This window comes from Phalaenopsis equestris, unplaced genomic scaffold, assembly GCF_001263595.1.
Source record: "Phalaenopsis equestris unplaced genomic scaffold, ASM126359v1 Scaffold234632, whole genome shotgun sequence".
Lineage (NCBI taxonomy): Eukaryota > Viridiplantae > Streptophyta > Magnoliopsida > Asparagales > Orchidaceae > Phalaenopsis > Phalaenopsis equestris.
In genome coordinates this window covers 7489-31406 of record NW_018252539.1, presented here as the reverse complement: position 1 = coordinate 31406, position 23918 = coordinate 7489, and the positions used below count along the sequence as shown (strand labels likewise).

General features: G+C 32.6%; 1 protein-coding gene across 1 annotated transcript; it reads right to left on the bottom strand.

Moving 5' to 3' along the window:
* Positions 1-9979: 9979 nt before the first annotated feature.
* On the bottom strand, positions 9980-11274 carry LOC110038975 (serine/threonine-protein kinase OXI1-like; the record flags this gene model as incomplete). The annotated part of the gene is given in 2 exon segments (XM_020743904.1): positions 9980-10750; positions 10838-11274. Coding segments are annotated over 2 exon segments (1130 nt in total), but the record flags the coding sequence as incomplete, so codon positions are not given.
* Positions 11275-23918: the final 12644 nt, after the last annotated feature.

Below are 23918 nucleotides of genomic sequence, written 5' to 3'. Positions count from 1 at the left end.
CAAACCCCACACCAAAAATAGTGCCGACAGATTCTTCCACCAGGATTATAATAATTTGCATAAGGATTATTAGAATGATTGTTTATTGTATTTAAAGTCTCATAAGAAGATTAATATTCTATCATTTGTTCCAATGAGTTTTGCTCAAGCACTGGTGCTGTCTGAGAATAATTCATTCCATATTGATCTATCTTCTTTGATATAACAACTATTTGGGCAGCTAACATATATATTGCATCAGAATCATGAATACTAGCTACACTTTTTGGATTTACCCATTCAGAGGGCCATTGAAAATTATTAGTAGTCATCTCTTCAATTAATGAATATGCTTCATCGAATGGTTTTAACATTAATGATCCACCAGCAGCACATCAATTATCAATCTAAGAGATCCAACCAACCAATTATAAAAAAGTTTGAATTATTAACAAATCTGGTAATGCATGGTGTGAACACTTTATAAGGAGATCTTTAAATCTTTCCCAGGCTTTATAAATGGATTCCCCTTCAAATGGACAAAAAGATGTGACATCATTTCTATGCTTAATAGTTTTTTAAGGTGAGAAATATTTTGATAAATTTTTTTGTGATAAATCTCCCCAAGTTCTGATAGATCCAAGTGCTAATGAATTTAATCACATCTTAGCTTTATCTTTTAGTGAAAAAGAAAAAAGTCTAAGCCTAATAGCATCATTCGACACTCAATAATATTTAAATGTAGCACACAATTCTTGAAAACTAGCAAGATGCAGATTAGGATATTCAGTTGGTGTTCCTCTAAACAAAAATAACTTTTATGAAAACAAACAAAGCAAGTAATTAAAAATAAGAAAACACACTTAAATAAAAAAAAATTAAAACTAAACTTCAAATATTCTTTTTTAATTATTATAAAATAAAATAAAATAACTTACTAATATTTTTTGTCACTTTCAGGGCAACGACACCAAATAATTATCAATCTATTGGGCCATGTGATGTTGGTAGATTTAGTGTGTTAATTTTGCAAATATCTTTCAATATTATAAAATACACATGACAGATATAACAATAAATATGCAATATAATCTCAATAAAAATAACTTTTATGAAAATAATTTATCTTTAAAAATTTTTTTAAGCTGCCAAATCCCCTTTAAAATCAACATAAGCATATGTATCGCTCAAGTAATAAATGGCACTAATGGAGTCCTAGATATTGATCCCACAGGGAAGTTCAAAAAACCTATAAGTAAATTCTTAAAATTATTTTATAATTTAAAAATACAAAAATAAAAGTAAAGTGCAAAGTTTGAATATTAACTACTAAAGCGAATGTTATATAAAATGCAGTGGAAAGACAGAGTTATCTAACTAAAAACTAAACTTTCAAAAGAAAAATTACAAAAACTAAATAAAATTTTTATTGATGGAAGATTCAAATTAAACAAAGCAACATTCCCCTTTACAATGAGTATATTAATTGTGAAGAAATTAAAATCATTTGAAAATATATATAAAAATTGTTTTGTACCAAATAGAAGCAATCATATTCTTTACCCTCTCAAAGTGCTATAAATAACTTTGAATGATCAAGAGTTTAGTCCCTAATTCCATGGTTAGGCTAGAGGATACCAGCTGCGACTTCAAAGCTCCCACTACTCCCTCCCTAAGGGCTAACAATCTCGCATTAGTTTCCAATCAACTGGACCAGATTGGGGATCTTAATCTATTACCTTAAAATCTCCAATTCTGCTTCCAACATAGTATATTTCTGTATTTATTTAATTTCCATATTTATTTACACTCAATTCCATGGATGACATACTCTCCCATGAAATCAAATGTGATTCTCCTCCTATTGTAAAAATCATAGTCCTTTTCAGAACATATGTTTCTCAACATGTTTTAACATTTCAATTTGCCAGATCGAAAAGTAAATGTAGATTGATGTTAAAATCATCACAAATTATTAGCATTTAAAAACATATAAAATAAAATAAATTCTTTGATTATCTCTTCACTTTACCATATCTCAAAGTATGGAGAAGGACAAAGAAGACTACTAAGAATTCATGAGAAGATTATGACAAAATACGGATTTCATATATAAAAATAAGTTTACAAAATAAAAGAAATAAAAGGCACAATTTATCTCATAATCCTTCCCAAGCAAATCCTTAGAAGTTCTCAAGAAGCCTTTCTCTCCTTACAAGCAAACTCAATTCTCTCTTAGAAGTGTAATGAAGAAGAAATTTTTCACCTTCCCTCTCCTGTTAACTTCCATCTCTTCTTACAACCCTAGAAGAAAATCTTCTCTTCTTCTCTCCTTGTCTTTCATGCCACCCCCACTTTCTTATCCTTTTTGTCCCCCCTTTAACTCCTTAAAATCTCGCTCTTCTATTTTGGGCTGCCTCATTTCAAAAGGAATTGAAAATTCCCTCTAAAAGTCAACTCTTTTGAAATTAAAAGATGTGTCATTTGATCCAAGAGACATATAAGAGACATATCCCTTCATAAGATCCCTTCATAAGAGAACCTTCCAAATTGTCTAGATGCATTGAATTACTCTAATAGGTGTATAGAACAAACGTTCCTTTGAAAATTCACGCAAAATTTGTCTTGAACCGCTTTAATCCGCAAGTCGTCTTTACACATCATGCGCCAAGCCTCTGTTAAATGACACATCATATTGAGGCGCTAGAATTTCAAAATTTGTTATTTTGGCTCCAAATTTCATCCTTTTTGCCATTGTTGCTCCAAATACCTAAAAATGATATACCTGCAATAAAAACATAAATTGCCTTTCTTTAAAGTTCAAGATCAACAAAAATAAGCATAAAATATGTACTTAAAACAGTACATTATTTTGTTGTATCACGTTCTTATTGAGCAAAATGCTCAAAGTATTGTTAGAAGTGGGACAACTAGTGGTTTTGGTTATCCTACCTTGATTTTCAATTTATGTGAACAATCAAAAGTAGAATTTGATAAGAATAAAGAAATTTAGCAACCACTTGAGCCAACTAGAAAACCCATAGTGCATAAATTTGAATCGTTTATTGGATCTTGAAGTGGAAGTTGTGATAGACCCTCAACATCAGTTGCAGGACTGTCTTCTTCCAATTCTATTTAACTTGAAAATATTATGGAGCAGGTAAGAATTCAAAAATCAGATATTATAGCAATGCAAAACAAATTTGGTGGTTTGGAATCAAGAAATGCTTACAATGATGACTATAAGCAAAGAAGGGTACAACATGATATTACATATAAAGAGGCGATGGTTAAATTTCTGAGGGGTGATCATACTGTAGAGTTTGTTACATGCCCCAGCTTTATGCATTATGCGCAAGAAAACAAAGAAGAAGAAGAAGAAGATGAAAAAGAAGAAGAGGGTGAGGAGGAAGATGATGAATGAAAATTTACCATGTTTTATCTATTTTATTTATTGTTATTTATTTAGTTTTGTTGTTGATATGAATTGAAAAATTTATGTGTTTTAATTGTGGAACTATTGAACTTTTTTGTGTAGCTGTAAACTGCAGATTTTTATTTTTCAGCATTGTTAATTTCTTTAAATTAATATTTATATCTTTAATTTATCTTTTCTTAGCAAATCCTTTGATATATTATGGTTCGTGTAATGCTTTAAAGCATGTAATTTTTAAATTAGTACCTGCAATGTATCTTAAATTAGTACCTGCAATGTATCAGAGCCAAGTTTCATATTCAGAACCCTCTACATGTTAGTTTTTTTTTATGCATTTACTGTTTTCTTTTACCTACAAATCTTTGCACTACATGCTTTACTTATTATTTAAAAATCTAAATTTGGGGGAATAAAAAATTCTTTAAAAGAAGCAAACTAAATTTTATTTATCTTTGATTAACTATATTTTTAAAATTAATTTAACATGGCATTGGATATCAGAGTTTAACTTTAAATAACTACAACTTTGTTTGTAAATAGTATGGTAAATTTAATCAAAACACTTTAATAATGAAAGTCAATTCTAGAGTAAAATGTAAAGACTATGTTTTTTTTATTTACAGAAAAGAAAATTGTATTTTTGAAGTATTAAAAATCTTAGAGTTTCATATAAGAAGAAAGTAATGAGACTATATGAAAAATCTTCAAAGCTAATATGAATTTATCATGTAAAGGAAGGTAAGAAGTTTTAACACTAAGAAGAGGATGGTGAAGTTCAAGATTATTAAAGGCTATCCAGATATAGTAATCCTCACTTGAAAAAGAACATTAAAGAACATAGAAAGGATTGAAAATGATCCTAAAGAAATGAAAAAAAAAAGAAAAAAAAGAAAAGGAAAAGAAAAGAAAATATGTGAGGACAAGCTGAAGAGATGCCTAATAAAAAATTGGCTTCCCTTGAATCAACTTGAGGAAAAAGACATTATTATATTTTCTAAACTTGTATCTGAGTGTTAACATCCTTAGTAATAAAGTTTTCATGAAATTCATTTTCATATGGACATTCTAAGTATCTTTGATATGACAAATTACAATTCTTCTTGAAATGAAAGGAGATCAAAATTTTTTTGACATGATTACTAGATGTTCTTATACTTGAAGTTTTAACCAAAGTTGTTAAAAGTTTTTCTTAAATTATACTATTATATTTATTAAAACAAATTATAAAATTTTATAAGTTAGTCTCAGCGACAAGTCATATTCTTCTGTTGTAAAAGAATGACTTGAGGAAAAATAAGTTTGGGCAATTTTGATGCACCAAAATAATGTGCAATTTTAGGTATACATTTTATGCTTAAATTTGATGAATTTGTAATTTAAAGAATGATATTTTCATGTTTTTTTGCAGATATATCAATTTTAGGAATTTAGAGCAAAAACAAGCAGAAAGAAGAAAATTTGGAGCCAAATTGGAGCTTTTCAGCATCCTGGCTCTAGAGGCGCCGAAATTGGTGCAAAAGGTGCCATTATACAGAGAGCTAGCGCTAGAGGCGATATTTTACAGAGAAGAGACACCAGAAGTGTCAAAATTAGTGCCAGAGGTGCCAGAATCTAGAGAACAATGCAGAACTTCAATACATTGGTGCCAGAGGTGCCAAAACTGGCGCAAGAAGCGCCAGAGATGAATTAAAATGGAGTAAGGCAGTTAGTGTTTATTTTTGAGTGGTTATAGAAGGCTCCAATAAATCAAACACCCTGTGGAGTGATTCAATGCATCTAGACACTTTGGAAAGGCTCTTGAATGAAAAGATATTATTGTTTGATGAAGGGAGTTGTCTCTTAGTGTGAAGAGGTGTGCATTTTGAGAAAAAGAAAGGGAATTTTGAATTCTTTTTGAAAGAAAGGTTGGCCCTAATTATAAAGAGAGGAGATTCTAGAGAAGAAAGGGAGGCATGCGTGAGGTTTGAGAGAGAAATGTCTTGGAAGAAGAGAGGGTTATCTTCTAGAGTTTTAAGAGGAGAGAGAACGTCATAGATTTTTTCTTCATTAAATTTATAAGAGAGAATTGAGTGTAATTGCAAAGAGAGAAAGTGCTTAAAGGGAACTTCAAGGGATTTGCTTGAGAAGAAGTGTGAGATAAGTTGTGTTATTTTCTTTCTTTATTTTGTAAACTTGTTTTTATATATAAAATCTATGTTTTGTCCTATCCTTCTCATGAATTCTAAGTAGTATTCTTTATCCTTCTTCCTATAATGAGATATGGTTTTGTAAAGAATTAAGTTTGTTATGAAAGCTTTTAAATGTCAATAAATTGTGATGATACGAACTCTGGTCTTCATTTACTTTTTGATTTAGCCAATTGAAATATTAAAATTTGTTGAGAAACATAAGATCTAAAAGGGTTATGCTTTCTGCAACAACGTAAGAGTCAAATTCAATTTCATGGGTGAGAATGTAGTCCCTGGGGTTGGCTGCAAATAAATAGGGAAATATACATTGATGGGTGCAGAATTGAAGATTTTAAAGTGACAGATTATAATCTCTAATTTGGTCTAGTTGCCTGGAAACTAAAGAGAGATTGTTAGCCCTCAAGGGAGGGAGAGAGAAGGGGGAGCGCTAGAGTGGCAGCCAGTATCCTCTCAATCTAACCACAGATTTAGGGACAAAACTCTGGATAAGTCAATGTATGCACTCCTAGAGGTTAAGGAATAGGATTACTCTTATTTGGCGCAATATAATTTTATACGTATTTTAAATGATTTTAATTACTTTATGATTTTAATTACTTTACAATTACTTTACAATTCATAAACTCATTGTAAAGGGGAATGATGCTTTCTTAATTTTGAACTTTTTGTTACAAACTTTGTTTAGTCTTCATAAGTATACTTTTAAAGTTTTGCAAATAGTTTAGTTAACTTAGTTCTTTTAACTGCATTTCTTTTAGCATACAGTAAATTTACTTTAGATTTGTTTTGCGTACTTAAGTTTTGTAGTTTAAATATTGTGTTTTACGTTATAACTATAAGAATTTCCAGAATTTCCAACTCCTTGTGGGATCGATAATTAGGACTCCATTAAAGCCCTTTATTACTTGAGCAATATGTATATTTGTGTTATTATTATGGTTTGGCAGCTTAAAGCTTTTAAAAGATAAAACTATTTATACTAAATTTTTTTTTATTGAACTAAAATTTACTATTTGTGTTGTCGTGTGTGTTTTGTAATTTTGAAAGATATTTGCAACGCATCAGTTTTTCGATGACTGGGTGGTTGTCCGGCTAGGGTCAGGTCACCCTCAGGTTCAAGTGAGCCAGAGAGGTTGAGTGCTAAAGTCAATTTGGTCCTAAGGTGGAAATCTAATGGAAATGTAAGGTTTGATTTAAATTGGATAGCTTGGGTTTAACCCCCTGGTCAAGTGGCTAGGTTTGAACCAAAGGTGGTTAGAGTTGCCCTTAAGACCCCCAAGCAGCTTTTGGTGGAGTAAAATGGCTAACGTGGGAATGGGAGAGTGAGTTTAAATTTGCATGAGAAGGGTAAATTCAAGTGGAGAAGGGAGGAGTGGTCACCTCTACTTGCCACTTTTGGCAAATTTTACCTTGGCATGGCCATGGAAGGTTACAAGAGTCATCATGATGTGTATGATACCATGAAAAATTTTCATGAAAAAGGAAAATTATTTACATGAAATTATTGGTGGAAAATGCCATGATGCCCAATTTTGGTAAAGTGTCGTGTATGCATAGAGAAATTTGATATGATGCGATGGTAAAAAGATTTTATGTGCCACGAGATGATGGGAAAGGAATTTTATCATTTGGGATTTGATTTGGGCTTTAAAATTGAACACGTGGGCTTTTAGAAATCCATATAGGTATGGGCTTTTGGGCATGCATGAATTTTGAAAATTAATCATGGGCTAATCAAATGAAATTAGATTTAATTAAATTTGGAATTAGACATGATGGAATTTGATGTGTGATGTGAAGATGTGTGATGTGAATTTTGATGTGAATTTGAACTTTGGGGAACTTGATTGGCCACGAAGCTCAATTTGGGGCACTTTGAATTTTGGATCAATTTGGGGCTAATGGATTTGCACTTGAAATTAAGACTTGAAATTGGGTTCAATTTGGTTTGAATTTGGTTTCAATTGGGTTTGTACATGGTGAATGTGAGTTTATGTTTGAAATTGAAGAAACCCGAGATCAATTTGGTGGAAATTAAAGGTGATTTGGGGACTTTAGGCGCTTAAGGGCAATTTGGGGATTTTGGTCAAAATGGGTCAATTTGGTCAAATTATACTTAATGAGTGGTCAAGATTGGTTTTAGAAGTGTTTGACATGATTTTGGAGGTTTTTAGGAAAATTTGAGCCATGAGGGACATTTTGGTAATTATTGGAAAGTTTTGGGTTTATTGGGAATTTTGGAAATTTTGGAATGTTTTGGGTAGTTTGGATGGTTTCAAAGGTTTTGGGAAATTTTTTTTTATATAATTGGGTAGTTTGTGTAATTTTTGAAAATTTAGGGTTTCAAGGGTAATTTGATAGTTTTGAGAAAGTTTTGAGACAAAAGGCTATATTGGGTATTTGGGTAGGATGAAATCAATTGAGGATGCTAATCATAAAATTACCCTTTCATAAAATTACCCTTTTTTATTACCCTTTTTTAAACCATGAGACCAATGGAGCTCCCACTATGGATCCTCCATGTGCTCGTCTTAACTAAACCTTAGCCCTCAAGGTTTAGGGGACCATCCACATGATTTTCTAAAAGAATAAGGGATCAAGCTAGGCATGTTTAGTTAAGGGTTTAGGTTGTGAATGAAAGTGTGGGGTTTTAGATTTGTGTGTGTAAGATTTGACCAACACCAGACCACCTAGGGTTTACCCTAAGGACTTACCATCCTATAGGGAACTCCTCTTGAGCTTCGTTATGCTTGGCTTCATCCTGCTAAGTGCTAGAGGTTAGCATTAATCATATGAAACTCCAAGATGAACAAAGAAGAGTCTTAGAATTTTTAATAGTGAGGACTCCATCACTAGTTTTCTAGGATAGTCAACAGGAAAGTCCAATGGCTAGATCCTAGGCTTTTAGAGAAGAGAGGCTAGACCTCAACAAAAAGTGAGATCAACGGGTTCCCACAGGGGCGTTTCTGCGAGGTGTGGTTTCTTCTATTGGGTTGACATTCCAGCATATTCCACTATCCACAATAATCAGGGTACGGTGATTTCCCATGAGGACAGTGCAGTTGATGACATACCGCGTCTGATTTTTATCAACATTTTCATAATTTTAATTGTATTTGTAATTATTTTTTAAATTATTTTATGAATTTTTATACTCATGCGTGAGTGAGGACTGTATCTTATTTTTTTAACTGTTATGTATTGATTATCTGCTTCTGTTGTATCCATTATATATTGTCTAGATAGTTCTATTGCAAACAATTTTACTTAACAGGGGCAGAATAGTCATTTATCCAAAAACAACTGCAAATAAGTTATTTTGAATAAGCTCCCACAAAAACCAGCCAGCTTATTAGAACAATATGAAGATTTTTAGTTTGTTAGGATAATCTGACTGGAGGATAAGCCTTGTTGAACGAGTGCTAGAGGATAAGCCTTGTTGAACGAGTTCATCCGTTAACTTTCAGATGTGTGCTGCTTCTCCTACGTTCATCTGACTGGACTCTTCCTGTTGTTGTTGTTGAGCTCATCTTCTTGTTAATAGCATGTTTTCACGCTCATTGCTTCTTAAAGAATATTGAATCCAAAAGTATCCGGGAAACACATTCAAGGACTAGAACGTTCTGCTAGGAAGTGATTAGAGAAGATAAAGAGAACACAGTAGAGAAGAGTAAAAGTGAGTGTAATCTTTATTCATGATATTGACCCCATATTTATAAGCATATATCATAATATTATAACAACTATATATGTCATCATTGACCTTTCAAAGGGACCTTTTGGTGATTACAAAGTTATTACATATAATAAGACTAGAAAGCGAGTTGATCGATAATAGTTTGTCGACTATCATGTGAGGTTTGACTTAATTGATATTTAATCCGAAAGGGAACCTCCTATCGATCGTCCTGTTGGCTGGCTGACATATTTTTATATGTATAAATGTATTGGAAGATGTATACGTTTCACAACTCACATATAACAAGATATTTTTACAAAGCATTAGCCACAACTTTTAAACCCTATTTTCTAACATCCTAAGAACTAACTTTCGAAACAGCATCACGCGGCTTGGCAGCTACAACTATTACATGCTTATTAAATTCAAATTAGAACTTAGACACTCAAACCTTCCCTCACATATCAATAGCTCATAAATTTAGGTACATAAGTTTAAAATAAATCTAGGCGAATACAAAGGTCATTTTTCTTCTCTTTATCTTGAACTTCAAGATTGAACAAACAGAAGTCTATTTTTCTCATAAATTCCCAATATTCGGATCAAAAGTCGTCAAAAAATAATTACTTATTAGTAAAATTAGCCTTCCATAACAACTAAAATCAAAAGACGGCAAAATCCTCATTTGCAGAGTAATTTCTCACCACCGACCCCGCATTCCTCGTCGCCGCACGCGCTTTTCCTCCAGAGACCTCCTCAACAATCTTCTCCACATCCAAACCCTCGCTCACTTCCTCCCACTTCTTCCCCATCGGAATATATGGTGGTCGCGCAATATCAACCACCAAATCCCAATCAACTCCTCTGAAAAACTCGTGCCGCTTAATCTCGTCGCAAGTGATTCTCTTAGACGGATCATTTACCAGCATCTTTCCGATCAGATCCATTAGCGCTGTCTGTTTGCCGACGAGCTCCGGCGGCTTAGTCAAGATTCGGCGGAAAGTCTCCTTCCGATTTTGCCCTCGAAACGGTGTTCTTCCATACAGCATCTCGTATAACACAACGCCGAGGCCCCACCAGTCCACGGCAAAGTCATGGCCCTTTCCAATAATGATCTCCGGCGCAACATATTCCTCTGTACCGACGAACGATTTTGATTTTTTCGGAGACGGAAGTAGGTTTTCGCCAGCGGCAAGGTCCGGCGAAACGCCGGCGTGGTGGCAGGAGAAGCATCGGAACAGAGGCAATAGATTGTTTGGTTTAGTTTTGGAGAGGAGGGTTTTGGATCGGGTGAAATGGGATTTCGGGGATGAAGGGGAGGTTGGAAGTTTGGTAGATAGGTCGAAATCGAGAAGCATTATGTGTCCGTTCTCCTGAATCAAAATGTTTTCCGGTTTGAGATCTCGGTAAATTATCCCCAAAGTGTGAAGATGCTCTACGGCGATCACCATTTCCACGGCATAGAAGCTTTTGATAAGGAGAGCAAGTCAGATATAGATAGCGTAAAATATAAAGAAATGGAGGATTATTAATTAATTGAATGCATTCACTCACCGTATCATCTCCTGCGAGAACATCTTCTCTGCTTGGCAGCGGCGCACAGTGTTCAGATCGCCGCCAGGGCAGTAATCCATGGCAAAGCCGACGAGTTTGTCGGTGGAGACGATTCCACGGAGAGAGGGGAGGAGGGGATGTTGAAGTGCGAGGAGAACGTCTCGCTCGAACCAGATTCTTCGATAATCGCCATCGCGTGAAGGTTTCGATATGCATTTGAGTGCTAGAGTTCTGCCGGAGGAGAGGTGGCGGACGAAGAAGACGATGCCGTTACCCCCGCGGCCGAGAACGGAAGCGGCTGTTAGGTCGCTAAGTTCTATCGCAGGATGGGGAGATGAGAGCTTCGGCCAGTTGGCCATGCTTGTGCGCCGAAATGGGTGTCTGGCGAAAGGAAGAAGAGCTGGAATGATTTATAAAGGAAGACGTATAAAATGGAACTATTGGAACAACGGGTGGGAATAGCATTATTCTAAATTTTGCTTTTAAAATGAAAGGATATTTTGGCCTGTGTTCGGTATAAAAGAGAGAACAAATTACGTGAAAGCAAATTTTCGCATCCAATTGGCACAGAGTATTTATTTTGGAAGAAATTGATAAAGGAATATTGCAGCGCCGCAGGGCGGAAACACCGAGAGAAAAAATTATTAAAAAGTTAATTAATTAACAAAAAAAAGTGTTAATTTAAAATAAAATTTTATGTTTTATGGTAATTGGTTAATTGAATGATATTGGCTTAAAATTCGATATTTATTTAAAATCAATATAAATTATAACTAAAATTATAGTTTAATTTAAATAAAATATGTTTAAAATGAATATAATATTAAATTATTTTTTATATTCTTTATGAAAACATAATTTACAATTTTATTTAAATAAACTAAAAATAAATCTTTTCTTAACCTGAAGCTACACAATAAATATAATTTAATAAAAGTAGGGAGCTAGTTTTATTTATTTAAAATTTAACTTAAAAATAATAAATAAATCGGCAATTCAAGAAAAAAAAAACTATAATTTTATCTCATATTTTCTATTTTCTACTTTGTTAGCTCAGATATCGCAAAAAAGAGATTTGCTTTAAATAAAAATTAAAATTAGGAATATGCAAAGCAAAGTTCTCTTTTTTAAAAATAAAAGGAGCATTTACATATGTACCCTATAATTCTTTTATATTTATTACATTTATATACGCTTCCATATTAGATAAACAATTTCGCAATTTGTTTTAGACCACTATTTTACATTTTAAAAATGAAAATACACCTTCTAAATTATAAGTAAGATGATATGCATGTAAAATTACTGTTTATGTAGATCGGCAAAAATGAAAGAATTGAGTAATATGGCCAATTTGAAGACCAAAATTTTTAATTATTAATAATTTATTCTCAAATTAATAATTATTTTAATCTTTTCATTTTAACCAAAAATGAATAATATGTTTCTTACAAGTGTTCCTCTCCAATAGTCGAGCAAACGTGATTGTGTAAACACCTTTTCGTTAAAGCAGGCGTACAAATAAATCTTTTAAAAATTTTCTCAACCTTTTTTTATGTTGGCATGAGATCAATATGAACGATTCTATGAATTTTTTTTTATTAAAATTTATTGACCAGAAATATGAAATTTATGATGATAGGGAAATTTTATAATTGATAATATCTGGTGTTAATGATTATTTTATTATCAAAGCCATATAATAATTATTTCTCAATATAAGTGATTTATGTAGCTTTATTTATCCATTGATCTCTCATTCAATTTCATAATTGATATATATTAAGCAAAGATTAATATTCTTCTTTATTTAATATATATGCTGGATCCAAAGGAAGAATACATATAGTTGCTGAATCTGAATTTTTCCAGATGCACAACAATGGGATTTGAGCATTTGAACCAAGAGAAAGGAAGATAATGTGTGTGTGAGAGAGAGAAAGAGAGAGAGAGAGAGAGAGAGAGAGAGAATGTTTCCGTGTTAAACTGGGGATATTATTTGCTCTTGTGATCCTTTTTATATTATCAAATATTTTTGGTTTAGGGAGATGGTGAAGACTCTTGAGTCCCTTCCTGCAAAAAGTACATGTGAAAAAGAAGAGGCGAAAAGGTATTGTTCGATGTGAAGAACTCTCTATTTATAGGAGAGGGTACACAATGAAGGAAAAATACATTTAAAACTTCACTGTATGTGGGGGAAGTAATGATTATTTTACTAAAAAACTCTTGTGATCCCAAAGTTTTTTCGTTCTTTGGCTCAGTCGACTTGGGAGAAGAGGCAAATTGATTATTATTTTCGGTCCAACTTTCAACAACAGTGTGGATTCTTACAGATAGTTAAGAGATCCGATTGATTTTAGTTCGCTTAAAGAGTTGAGTCGGTTGTCAGTCATCGATTCCTGGTAAGGGAATTCTTGTCAGATGAGAAGACTTGCACCCTCGTGCTGATGTACCCGCAAGTAGATGTATTTCAGTTGATAAAAATTTTCTTAGAAAAATATAAAAAATGTGTTTTTGATTTAAATGTAGATGTAGTGTGTTTGTGTGTGTGTGTGTGTGTGTGTGTGTGTGTGTGTGTGTGTGTTATTTTTTAAAATAATATTTTATTTTTTGAGAAAATGAGAGAAGATTGATCTCATTCATTTAATAGTTTAAGTAAACAAGCACAACACCACAAGCAATGCGCGTATACCGAGGAATAGACACATTGCTTGGCAGTAAAGCTAGATTAAATAAACTAATTAATTTATGAAATCCTCTTGGTTTGCGAACTTTTTTTTTTGACCGACAAATCCCCCTATCTAATGTAAAGATTAGATAGATTTTATATTACCTAGATTCTTAGAGCTACTTATAGAGACAAACCCCTAAATTACTGAAGTCACTCCAGAGATCTCTTAACGATGATCAAAGGTATTTATCTTCATGAATTCAAAGTTTTAGGGTTTTCAAGGTTTGGCATAGAAAAGTCAAGTGTGAAAAGGCCTAAGTGTGAACATTTATTTTTAGAATCAAAGGAAAGAAAAACAGGGGATGTCACAGATCCTGAGGAGAGTCTCGGTGACCTCCCAAACTATCCTATTATTTGGCTTTAAATTTGAACAGATGTTATTTGATATTTCATCTTAACAATTTTATTATTTAGGACTTACATCTGCATAATATCCAATTATGCAAATAGCCTGAAAAGAAGTAGGATTTACGTAATACCGAACGACGACCTCAAAATTTTAAGGCGAGTTAGTACTTATATTGCACGATGTACAAAAACTTAAAAGATAAGATGAGTACTTATGTCGCACTAGGCAGACCACCTCGAAGTTCTATATCTTATGTTATTTAAACTAAGAAAAGTGTTAGCTGATGTAGACTTGTTTTGCTATTGTAGGCTGTCATCCCCCGTCTGATGCGGCTTCTTCGTGCTGCCCACAAAGGCTTGCTCCATACTCTATGTCATAGTAGTTAATGGTATAAGGTTTAAGTGAACATGCAATTGTTGGGTCAGTGTCCTGCCGTAGTGTACCTCCTATAATGTGTCCTACTATTCTCTACCCTGAGGGCTTGATCTCGACTTTCTAGCATGATAGTATTACGATGTATGTGCAGTTAGATTCTTGATTATCTTTATTTTATATTTCTTCCTTACAACGGTGCCAAAAACTTTGTCTCAAAACAAGTAAGAGTACAACTGTTATATTTAAATATTGGGATACTACGCAAGTATATGTGTCGTTATCTAGTAATAGAACACTTTTTGATTAATCCCTGAAATATCGAATCCACAGGGAGAACTAAAACTTTTAAGAAGAAATTTAGATAAAAAATTCAACTTTGAAAAAGAGTCTTACTCAAACTATAGATATTATGATAGGAATGAAAGTTCTTTTCAGTTATTTTTTATTATTGAAAATAAAGTAAACAACTTTTTTTTTGAGATTTTGATAATTGAAAATAAAGTAAACAACTTCTTTTTTGAGATTTTGATAGTTGAAAATAAAGAAAACAACTTACTAAATTTAACTAGATTTTTGTAAGATAAAAATAATACAAATAAAATATCTTTTTCCTTATCATGAATCAGTAACAAGTATATGAATTCTGTTGTGAAAGTCTTTAAATAGTGTTGTGTAAAATATGAGTAATGTTAATATTTACCTTTACTAAAGATGTTATAAAGAGCATTGGCTAATCTAATGTTTGAATGAACCTGAAGATGGGTTAGGTAGGGAAGATACTAGCTCTCACTCTAGAATTCTGTTGTGAAATATGAGTAAAATATGTTGTGAAAGTCTTTAAATAGTGTTGTGTAAAATATGAGTAATGTTAATATTTTCCTTTACTAAAGATGTTATAAAGAGCATTGGCTAATCTAATGTTTGAATGAACCTGAAGATGGGTTAGGTAGGGAAGATACTAGCTCTCACTCTAGAGTTTCCTCTTCTCCCTGCACTTGGGACTAACTTCTTGTATCAAAACCCAAAATAATAGATCAAATTGAGGGCTTTAGTTTGTCACTCTAACGTCCTCTAACTCTACACACTTTAAAGTTTATTTCCTTATTTATTTGCACTCAACCATATGAATTACATTCTCATCCATACATTCTCATGCGATTATACTATTAATTGATTGAGATAATACCATCACAGATCTTACATGTTCTCAAAACAAATTTTAACATCTTAATTGGTCAAATCAAGAAGTAAATAAAGTAAAAGAATTAAATCATCACAACTTATTCCAACATTATAGACCAATACTTCACACAACTTCCATTCAACACTTAATTACTTATCATTTTAAGGAAAAAGATAAATAAAACTACTCAAAATTCATGGAAAAAACACAACAACAAATAAGTTTAAAAGTAGAAATCATGTCAAGACGCAAGAAGTCTAAATTAAAACCAAATATAGTTACAAAATTAAAAACTTAGCTCAAATTCCTCTCCCCAAACTCTTGAAGTTCCTTTGAATCTCTTCCTTTCTCTTAAAACTCTCCTTTTCTTCCCTCTAAAAATATCCAAATTCTTCTATAATGAAAGGGGCGACGAAGGGGGGAGGGGCGGCTAATTTAATTCTAAGTATTCATTTTTTATAGTTTTTCAAAAAGGTGTCTTGGAGTTTCTTCAAAATGTGTCCACATTCAATGAATCTCCTAAGAGTTACCTTTTTCAAGAGTCGTTTTAATGTATTTTCATGACCATTAACTGTAATTCACGTTTTCACCAAGAGTTGCTTCAAACAGTCCTTCAAAATTCATCCAAATTCATTGAATTTTCATCATAACCACCTCTGGTGCATAAGCGTGAGATCTTCTGTGCTTAGGCACGACATTCTCCGTCTCTTGGCACTTAAGCATCAATCTTGGGCGCTTAGGCACCATAGTTCATTTTAACACCTTCTTCATTTTTACTACAAATTTGAACATTTTTTACTTCTTTCACCATATTTCATCCATTTAATTGTACCCGAAAGAAAAACACAAAAATACCTTCCATTAAAGTGTAATATCCTAAAAAATATGTATAAAAATGTGTACATAAATGCTATATATTTTAGATGTTTTGAAATCCCCCGAACTTAAAACATTACTTGTCCTCAAGTGACACTCCAATCATTCAAAACCAAAATAAGCAGATTATGTAAATGAGCTTCTTTAGGATATTCTAAAATTTTGTTCTAGAATATAGTTGTCCAATTTAGAAAAAACTTTAGTAAATGAGACCAACTTAGAGTTTAGAAATTTTTAATGTGAATAAGTATGAAAATATGAGTTCTTAGATAGTTCAGAGATATTTTTAGATTTACCAAATATAGGATTTTGGCATTCTATCTCCGCCACTTAACATTTTTATTAAGAATAATTATACTTACTATATTATATCCTTAAGCTTAAGAGTTTTTCAAGTCTTATACTTTAAAAACGTTAATTGTGGAATCACTTTTTTATTAGGCACTAATCCTCAAGCTTCTCCTCCCTTTTTCAACTTTACTTTTTTTTTCTTTTTCTTTTTGGTTTTCTTTTTCTTTTTCTTTCATAATCTTTTTATTCCTTACTTTTCTTTTAGGTGATGATTACTATATCTAGATAGGTCTTTAATGGATTTGACTTCCACTCTTCCTTTCCTAAAGCTTCCTATATACCTAATCAAAACCTAATTAAAACCTAATCAAAATATATACATTAAGAATATAATAATAGTTCTGAAAATTATTTTTAATAAAAGAAAGTTAAGTATTGAAAATAAAAGTCTAATCATTCTATATTTTTCAAAAATACAACTTCTCCTATGAAAGATATTTACACAGTATTTATCATTTCTACACTGAAAATTTTTAACTTTAAATTTTTCTTCATCACTATAGGTTTCAACTAAATTTTCTCACTCATTTATATATTCAAAATTTTACTTTCCTAATATAATATTATATAAATAATCATTTTTTTTCCAATCAAAATCAAATTTATTTGTAGCACATTTGAGAACAAATAAAATTCAAATTTTGAAATTTGTTTTTCATCCCCCCAAACTTAAATTTTTAATAAGATAAAACATATTTTAGCATAATGTGAAGAAGTCTGAAAAGCACCTCAGGTTATGTATATATCTTGAAAGATAAACACAAGACTTAAGGGTGAGACTCGATCAAATAAACTAAGAATAATATGAAATCCACTTGGTCTGTGAAACCATTTTATTATAAGCCGACAAAATTTCCTATTTAATATGAAAAATTAAATAGGGTTTATATTAAGCTAGGTTTGGAAAAGTTCCCTATAAAGGCAAGCCCTTATATTTATTTACAACTTAGACAACCCAAGTCGCCTAAGAAAACTCTCGATAAAAATAAGGGGATATTATCTTCAAAGAAGTCAAAGGATTAGGACTTCTCAATGAGATTAGACAAAGAGATGTGGAAGGGAATGACTCAAATTTGGAATATTTTATTTTTGGAATCCAAAGGAAGAAAAACTAGGGGATTTCATAGATCCTGAAGAGAACCTTGGTGACTTCCCAAGCTACCCTATGGTTTGGCTTTAGTTTAGAGGAGAAATATTTAAATGTTTCATCCTATTCATCCTACCAATTTTATTAATTATTAATTAGGGCTTACGTTCGTGTGAGACGATCACACAAATAGCCTGGAAGATGTGAGGATTTAGTTCATGATGAACAACAACCTCGGAGTCCTAAGACATTTAGGGCTTATATTGTATAACGAGGATATAAAAAGGGCTAAAGAGAGGTTGAAGAATTATGTCGCACTAGAAGGACTACCTCAAAATCCTATGGCTTGTTGTTTAATTCTAAGGAAAGAAATGTTTAGTTGGTGTAGACATATTTTGCTGTTGAAGATAATCGTGCTGCCCACAATGCTAGCTCGAAGCTTCTTGCCGTAGCAAGTTTAATTTTTCTAATGTGTCAAGTCATGATGTCAAATCAAATATTTCCTATGGTCATAGTTATTTAAATTTTATGTGGGATATTAAAATTGATTAGAGTGACACCAGTTAGGATCCTACAGTTCTCTCGTTTCGGCACGACTATTTCTCTTTTGGATTTACTTAGTCCGAATGAATTTACTAAACTCAACTCAATGAGTTCCAAAATTTCATTTAGACCATAGGAAATCTCGTTAGTAACCATAGGTTACCTCCTCCGAGGGATTTTTGATCATCCGATATAAGCATTTTTAATTTAGTTGCAATTTTTATTTTGTGATGTTTGTGATTAAATTTTGAGTTGTCTTAAATTTTGAATATTCTGGCCGTAAATTTTATCTTATTTGATTTTAGTTTTAGTTTTGTTGCTATCCTAGTAGTTTTGGTTTTCACATGCAGGGTGACATCGTTGTTTAACATGCAAGTTCAAGTCAAGAAGTACAACAAGGTAAATGCAATACTTTAAAAGCATACTTGTCGGTTCTTCTAGGTCATCCACCTGAAAGGTTAGTTCTGGCAGTGTGTATATAATTTTTAAAAGAATTTAAATTGCAGGAGTAGATGAAGGTGTCGTAATAAAACCCCAAGTTGTGACTCTATTGAGTGGATGATTTTAGAAAAAAATATGGCGAATTCAATTTGCCGTTCAAAATATCCAGATAATTTCAAATTGTTCAGGGAATGGCCTTGAATTATTTTGAGGATCTCTTGAATTATTTTGATTTCATCATTTGAACTTCGTCATGTTGTTCCATTAATCATCCAGGGTTAGAGTATGGTATGACTACCCCGTTGCCCAGTGAAGCTTGAAAATTCAATTATCCTGAGGATAGGATACTTAATCAATTTAATACTTTACTTAAAAGTTATATGGATGAATGCCACTAAGGTAAAATTAAGTCATTAAAGATTCAGTCCTCATCACAAATGGGCTTGGAGTGTTCAAAGATGTTAATCACCTATTATATTATCTTCTAAATCCGATCAATCGAGTTTAGACATCGAGCCTAGGCACTACTAAAACCTTAGTAATCAGAATGAGGGAAATTGATGTTGGTTAAAATTTTGGTTTAAGTGATATTTATTCTTAAGATTCCATCATCATCAATTTTAGGCTTAAGATAAGTAAATTATCATCTTCATGGCTTAAGCCCATCACTTGAGAATCATTTGATCTTAGTTGACTTCCAAATCATGAAAATTAGAGAAATTATAATTTTGTTGATATTGTGATGAGGTGATAAGTGAGTTTCTACCTTTTAAACTCGTTGTATTTCAGTCATCCAGACATAGTTATTAAGATCAAAATTACTCATTTTCCCTTATTGTTAATCCTAAATTTTAATTAAGGCACCAAAGACTAAAATTACCCCTTTACCTTTGGGGCTCTTCACCTCATAACTCATTAATCAAAATTCAAATAACTTTCAGAATTTAGAGTATCCTATCCATGTGTCAATTAAAATATGAGAGGAGAAAATATGGATTTTCAAAATTTAATTTTATTTAAATAATTATTTAAATTTAATAGGTATTTAGAAAATAGGATTTTCAAAAGTTAATTTATTTAATTATCCAAAACAAAATTTATATTTATGAAAAAAATAATTAGAGATCCCCTTAGGTCAGAAAAACACTTAGACAAAATTTCATGAATTTTTTAATTAAATTTTTTATTATTATTTCATTATTAACAAATTTTAATGATTTAATTAAATGAAAAATAATGTTTTAATTACAAAAACTATTTTTATATTCTTATTAAACTTCTCCGAGTTTAGAAGAATCGTATGATCAAATTTTGTATTTTTATGATTTCTAATTTATTTATTATAATTGTTTTAATGAGAAAAATAAGAAAAAATGTATTTTAAGGTTTTAAAATTTATTTTTAACATGAAAAAGTTAAGAAAAAATATTTTTATGAGTCCAAAGTGATCAGGATACAATTAGCCACATTTTAAAATATTTTTGTATTTTTGGAATATTTTAATTGTTTTTAATTATTTTAAATTCAAAATAAGGCTCAAAAATCAATAATTTTCTCAAAAATAACTTTTATTTTTCCTAAGTGCCCCTGATCACAAGGAACTCAGAAAACTACTTTATTTTCTCAAGTATATTTAATATACTATAATTATTTTTGTACAAAAAATACAAGGTTTCTTAGAAAATCAATTTTAGTACTCAAACTTAAATAATTTTTAAAATTTTTATAATGGGTAGACATGATTTTTATACACAAGGCGGAATTGATTTTTTTTTATTTTTGATTAGTATTTAATTTACATAAATTAATACAAGATATATACACTTAAGCAAATATAGAAATTTTCATAGTTATTCAAGCCATCATGATATTTTTCCTAAGCTTCTTTGACCATAAGAAACCTACTAAAATTATTCTCATATTTTTCCAAGTGATCTTTTAATTTATATAATTAAAATAAGTCAAAATAGTCATCTTAGCTTGAAAATTAGGGTTAGAAGCATAGAGATTTCCTCTGACCATGGAAAAATCAGAGGACATAGCCCCTGTCATGAGAAACAAACCCTCAAAATTTCAAGTCATGGTGAGAAATGTTTAATCATAATGAACTAAAATTCTCCAGAGGGTATTTTAATTCATTAAAAATTAAGGAGTAAGAAAATAATTTTAATTTTTAGTCCACATTATTCTCCTCTGTTGACTGAGCAAGAATATATTTTCCTTTTATTTTTATGATTTTTTAGAGGAAGATATGGATTTTTGAAGTGCAGGCATTAAGAATAATTCAAAAAATTGATATTATCTTACTTAAAAATGCTGCACCACCTCATCCTACGATGGCTTCGAACTCACATGTAGCGCTCCGCTATTTAACTCTGCCATCCACCTCAACTGCTACGCGGCCCACCTTTTCACACCAAAGATTCACCTGACTTGATCTCCTCTGTTGATGAAATAAATGTGCAATTGGATGACTCCCTGTTATCATCCCCAAATGACCTAACATGAGAATCGTTCGCACTAAAACCTTAAGATCTTCGCTTAGACTAACACGACGCCACCTCATCCTACGATGGTTTTGAACTAACACGCGGCGTTCCGCTATTTTACTCTGCCATCCACCTCATATGCTACGCGGCCTGCCTTTTTGAACCAAAGATTGGCCCGACTTGATCTCCTCCTTTGATGAAATAAACACGCGATTGGACGACTCCCCGCTATCATCCCAAAATGACCTAACCCAAGAAGCATTCATACTAAAACCTTAAGATCTTCGCCTAGCAAATCGCATGAGGTTTGTTTTTAAACCTTCATCTACTCAAGACGAACATATCTAAAATCAAGCCATTACACATGGAGAATCAAAAGAAGCTCGGGCTAGGATTAGAGCTCAATTCCTTTGTCTAAGAGGGGAAACCTAAATCAGATGGTTGTGTTAACTTTGATTGGGTCTAACGAACCTCCAGATGAAGTCCGAAGCCCTAGTGAATTGTCTAGCTATATTTTTGACCAAACTCGATTTCAGGTGTTGGTCTAGAACTAGGTTAGGGACAGTTTGAAAGGGGGCTTTTGTGGGAGATCGACTCCTCTCACTGTGGGGATGGTGTGTGCGTAGTTAACTAGAGTTTGGTTCACTGTGGGGCTGCAAAGAAATGTGTCCTAGATCCGACCTGATTTTGAGCTCAAAAGTTAACTCTCACAGGGGTAAACAGAGGGGGAAAATGGTTGGCTTGAGCTAAGGAAGGCTTGGAGAATCTCTTGTGAGATTTTAGTAGAGTTTCCTCAAAGATTTTGGTTAGCTGTCCTTTGGCCATGGAGAAGGTAGTTTAAATAGAGGGGCTTAGGGTGGAGCTCAGAGCTTCAATTTGGGTTCAATTAAGAGCTTATGCGGAGGGCTTCAAAATGCCAAATACCATTTAGAGATGGACACATTGGATGGGTTAAATTGGGTTGGAGTTAAGGCTCGGGGGCTCTTGGTTTTAGTGTTTTTCAGCCACTAGGTCAGGTGATCTAGTGGGAGGGTTAATTATGATTAACCACTAATGGTTTATCATGATGGTGGAGATATTTGTCTCAGACCAAAAATTGGATGAAATCCCTTAATTTAGGAAACCATTGGTCAATAATGGTCCATACATACTCTTGGCTAGTTTAGGTGGGTCTAGGCTGGTCACTAGGATGTACTTGATGGCTGTGGTGTCATTAATTTGGTCACTTGGGCATGACTTAGTAAATTTTGGTGCATGGGTTGAATTTTAGTCAAATTGGCTTCAAGTTAGGTTTGGATTTGGCTAGACATGACATTGAGCCCAATTGATTGAGCAATTTGGTGTAGATGATTGACATAAACAGTTTGTAAGATATCCAGTGATTGTTAATTGATTTAGAGGTTCATTTAGAGGTTCAATTTGGAGATTCAATTTGGAGAATTTTGCCATTTGGTCAATTTGGGGATGTTGGGTTAGACTTGGGCTTAAGTTGAGCTAGAATTAGGTTAAGTCCAAATTGATGGTTGAAAATTATCTAGGGAAACATCATGGAGAGTTCTCAATATTAATTGGGTGTCAATTTTGGGGTTTGGGAATTCAATTAGGTGACATTTAGAGACATAGTCAAATTGGGGCAAATTGGGGGTTTTGGTCCAAGTTGATTTTAGGTGAATTTGAGGCTTCAAAATGGTCAATTTAAGGTTCAATTTGATGTGTGGGAATGTTTTAAAGAGTTTATGATGCACAATTGAAGCAAGATTTGGGGGTCAATTGAATGGGATTTTGGTTTTGGGCCAAATTGGAGCTTTTTGATTTGGGTTGAAATTGGACTGAATGTGGGTTAATTGGACTTAGATTTGGTTTAAATTAAGTTTGATCATGATGAATTTGAGTTGAGAATTGAAATTGGGGGAAATTGGGATCAGATTGATGGACTTTTGAGATGAATTTGGGGAAATAGGTTTTTTAAGGGCAACTTGGGGCTTTTGGTCAAAATTGGTCAAATTGGGCTTAATGGAAGAGTTCAAATTGGTTTTTGAGGAGACATATGAAATGATTTTGGGGGTTTTGGGAAATTTTGTGTCACTCAGGGCATTTTGGTAATTTTGACAAATTTGGGGGTATTTTGTTAATTTTGGCCATTTTTGGTGGTTTTGGGAAATTTGGGTAGTTTGAAATTGTCTAAAATGGAGCAAAAGGCCAAGTTGGATATTTTGGTGAAATTGAGATGTCAACCACCCTATATGAGCCCTGAACCAATGAAATCCCCATTTGGGTCCTTTATGTACAGGTCTTAGCCAAACCTTAGTCTAGGGGTAGTGGGTCTAGGGGACCATCTACATGAGTCTCCCAAAAGATCAAGGGATCAATGTCAACTAATTTGAGTTTAGGGTTGTGAGTGGAGTGAAAGTGTGTGAAGTAGCTTCAGATCAACACCTAGGGCCAACTCTAAGGCCAAGCAGTCCTAAGGGTACACTTCTTGAGCTCCTCCATATTAGCCCCGCCTACTAAGTGCTAGAGGTTAGGACCAATATGTGGAACTTCAAGTTGAGCAAAGAAGAGTTTAGAGTTTCTAATGGTGAGGGTTCCTTTTCTAGTTCTCTAGGAGTAGTCAATATGAAAGTAATATAGCTAGACCCTACACTACTAAAGGGGG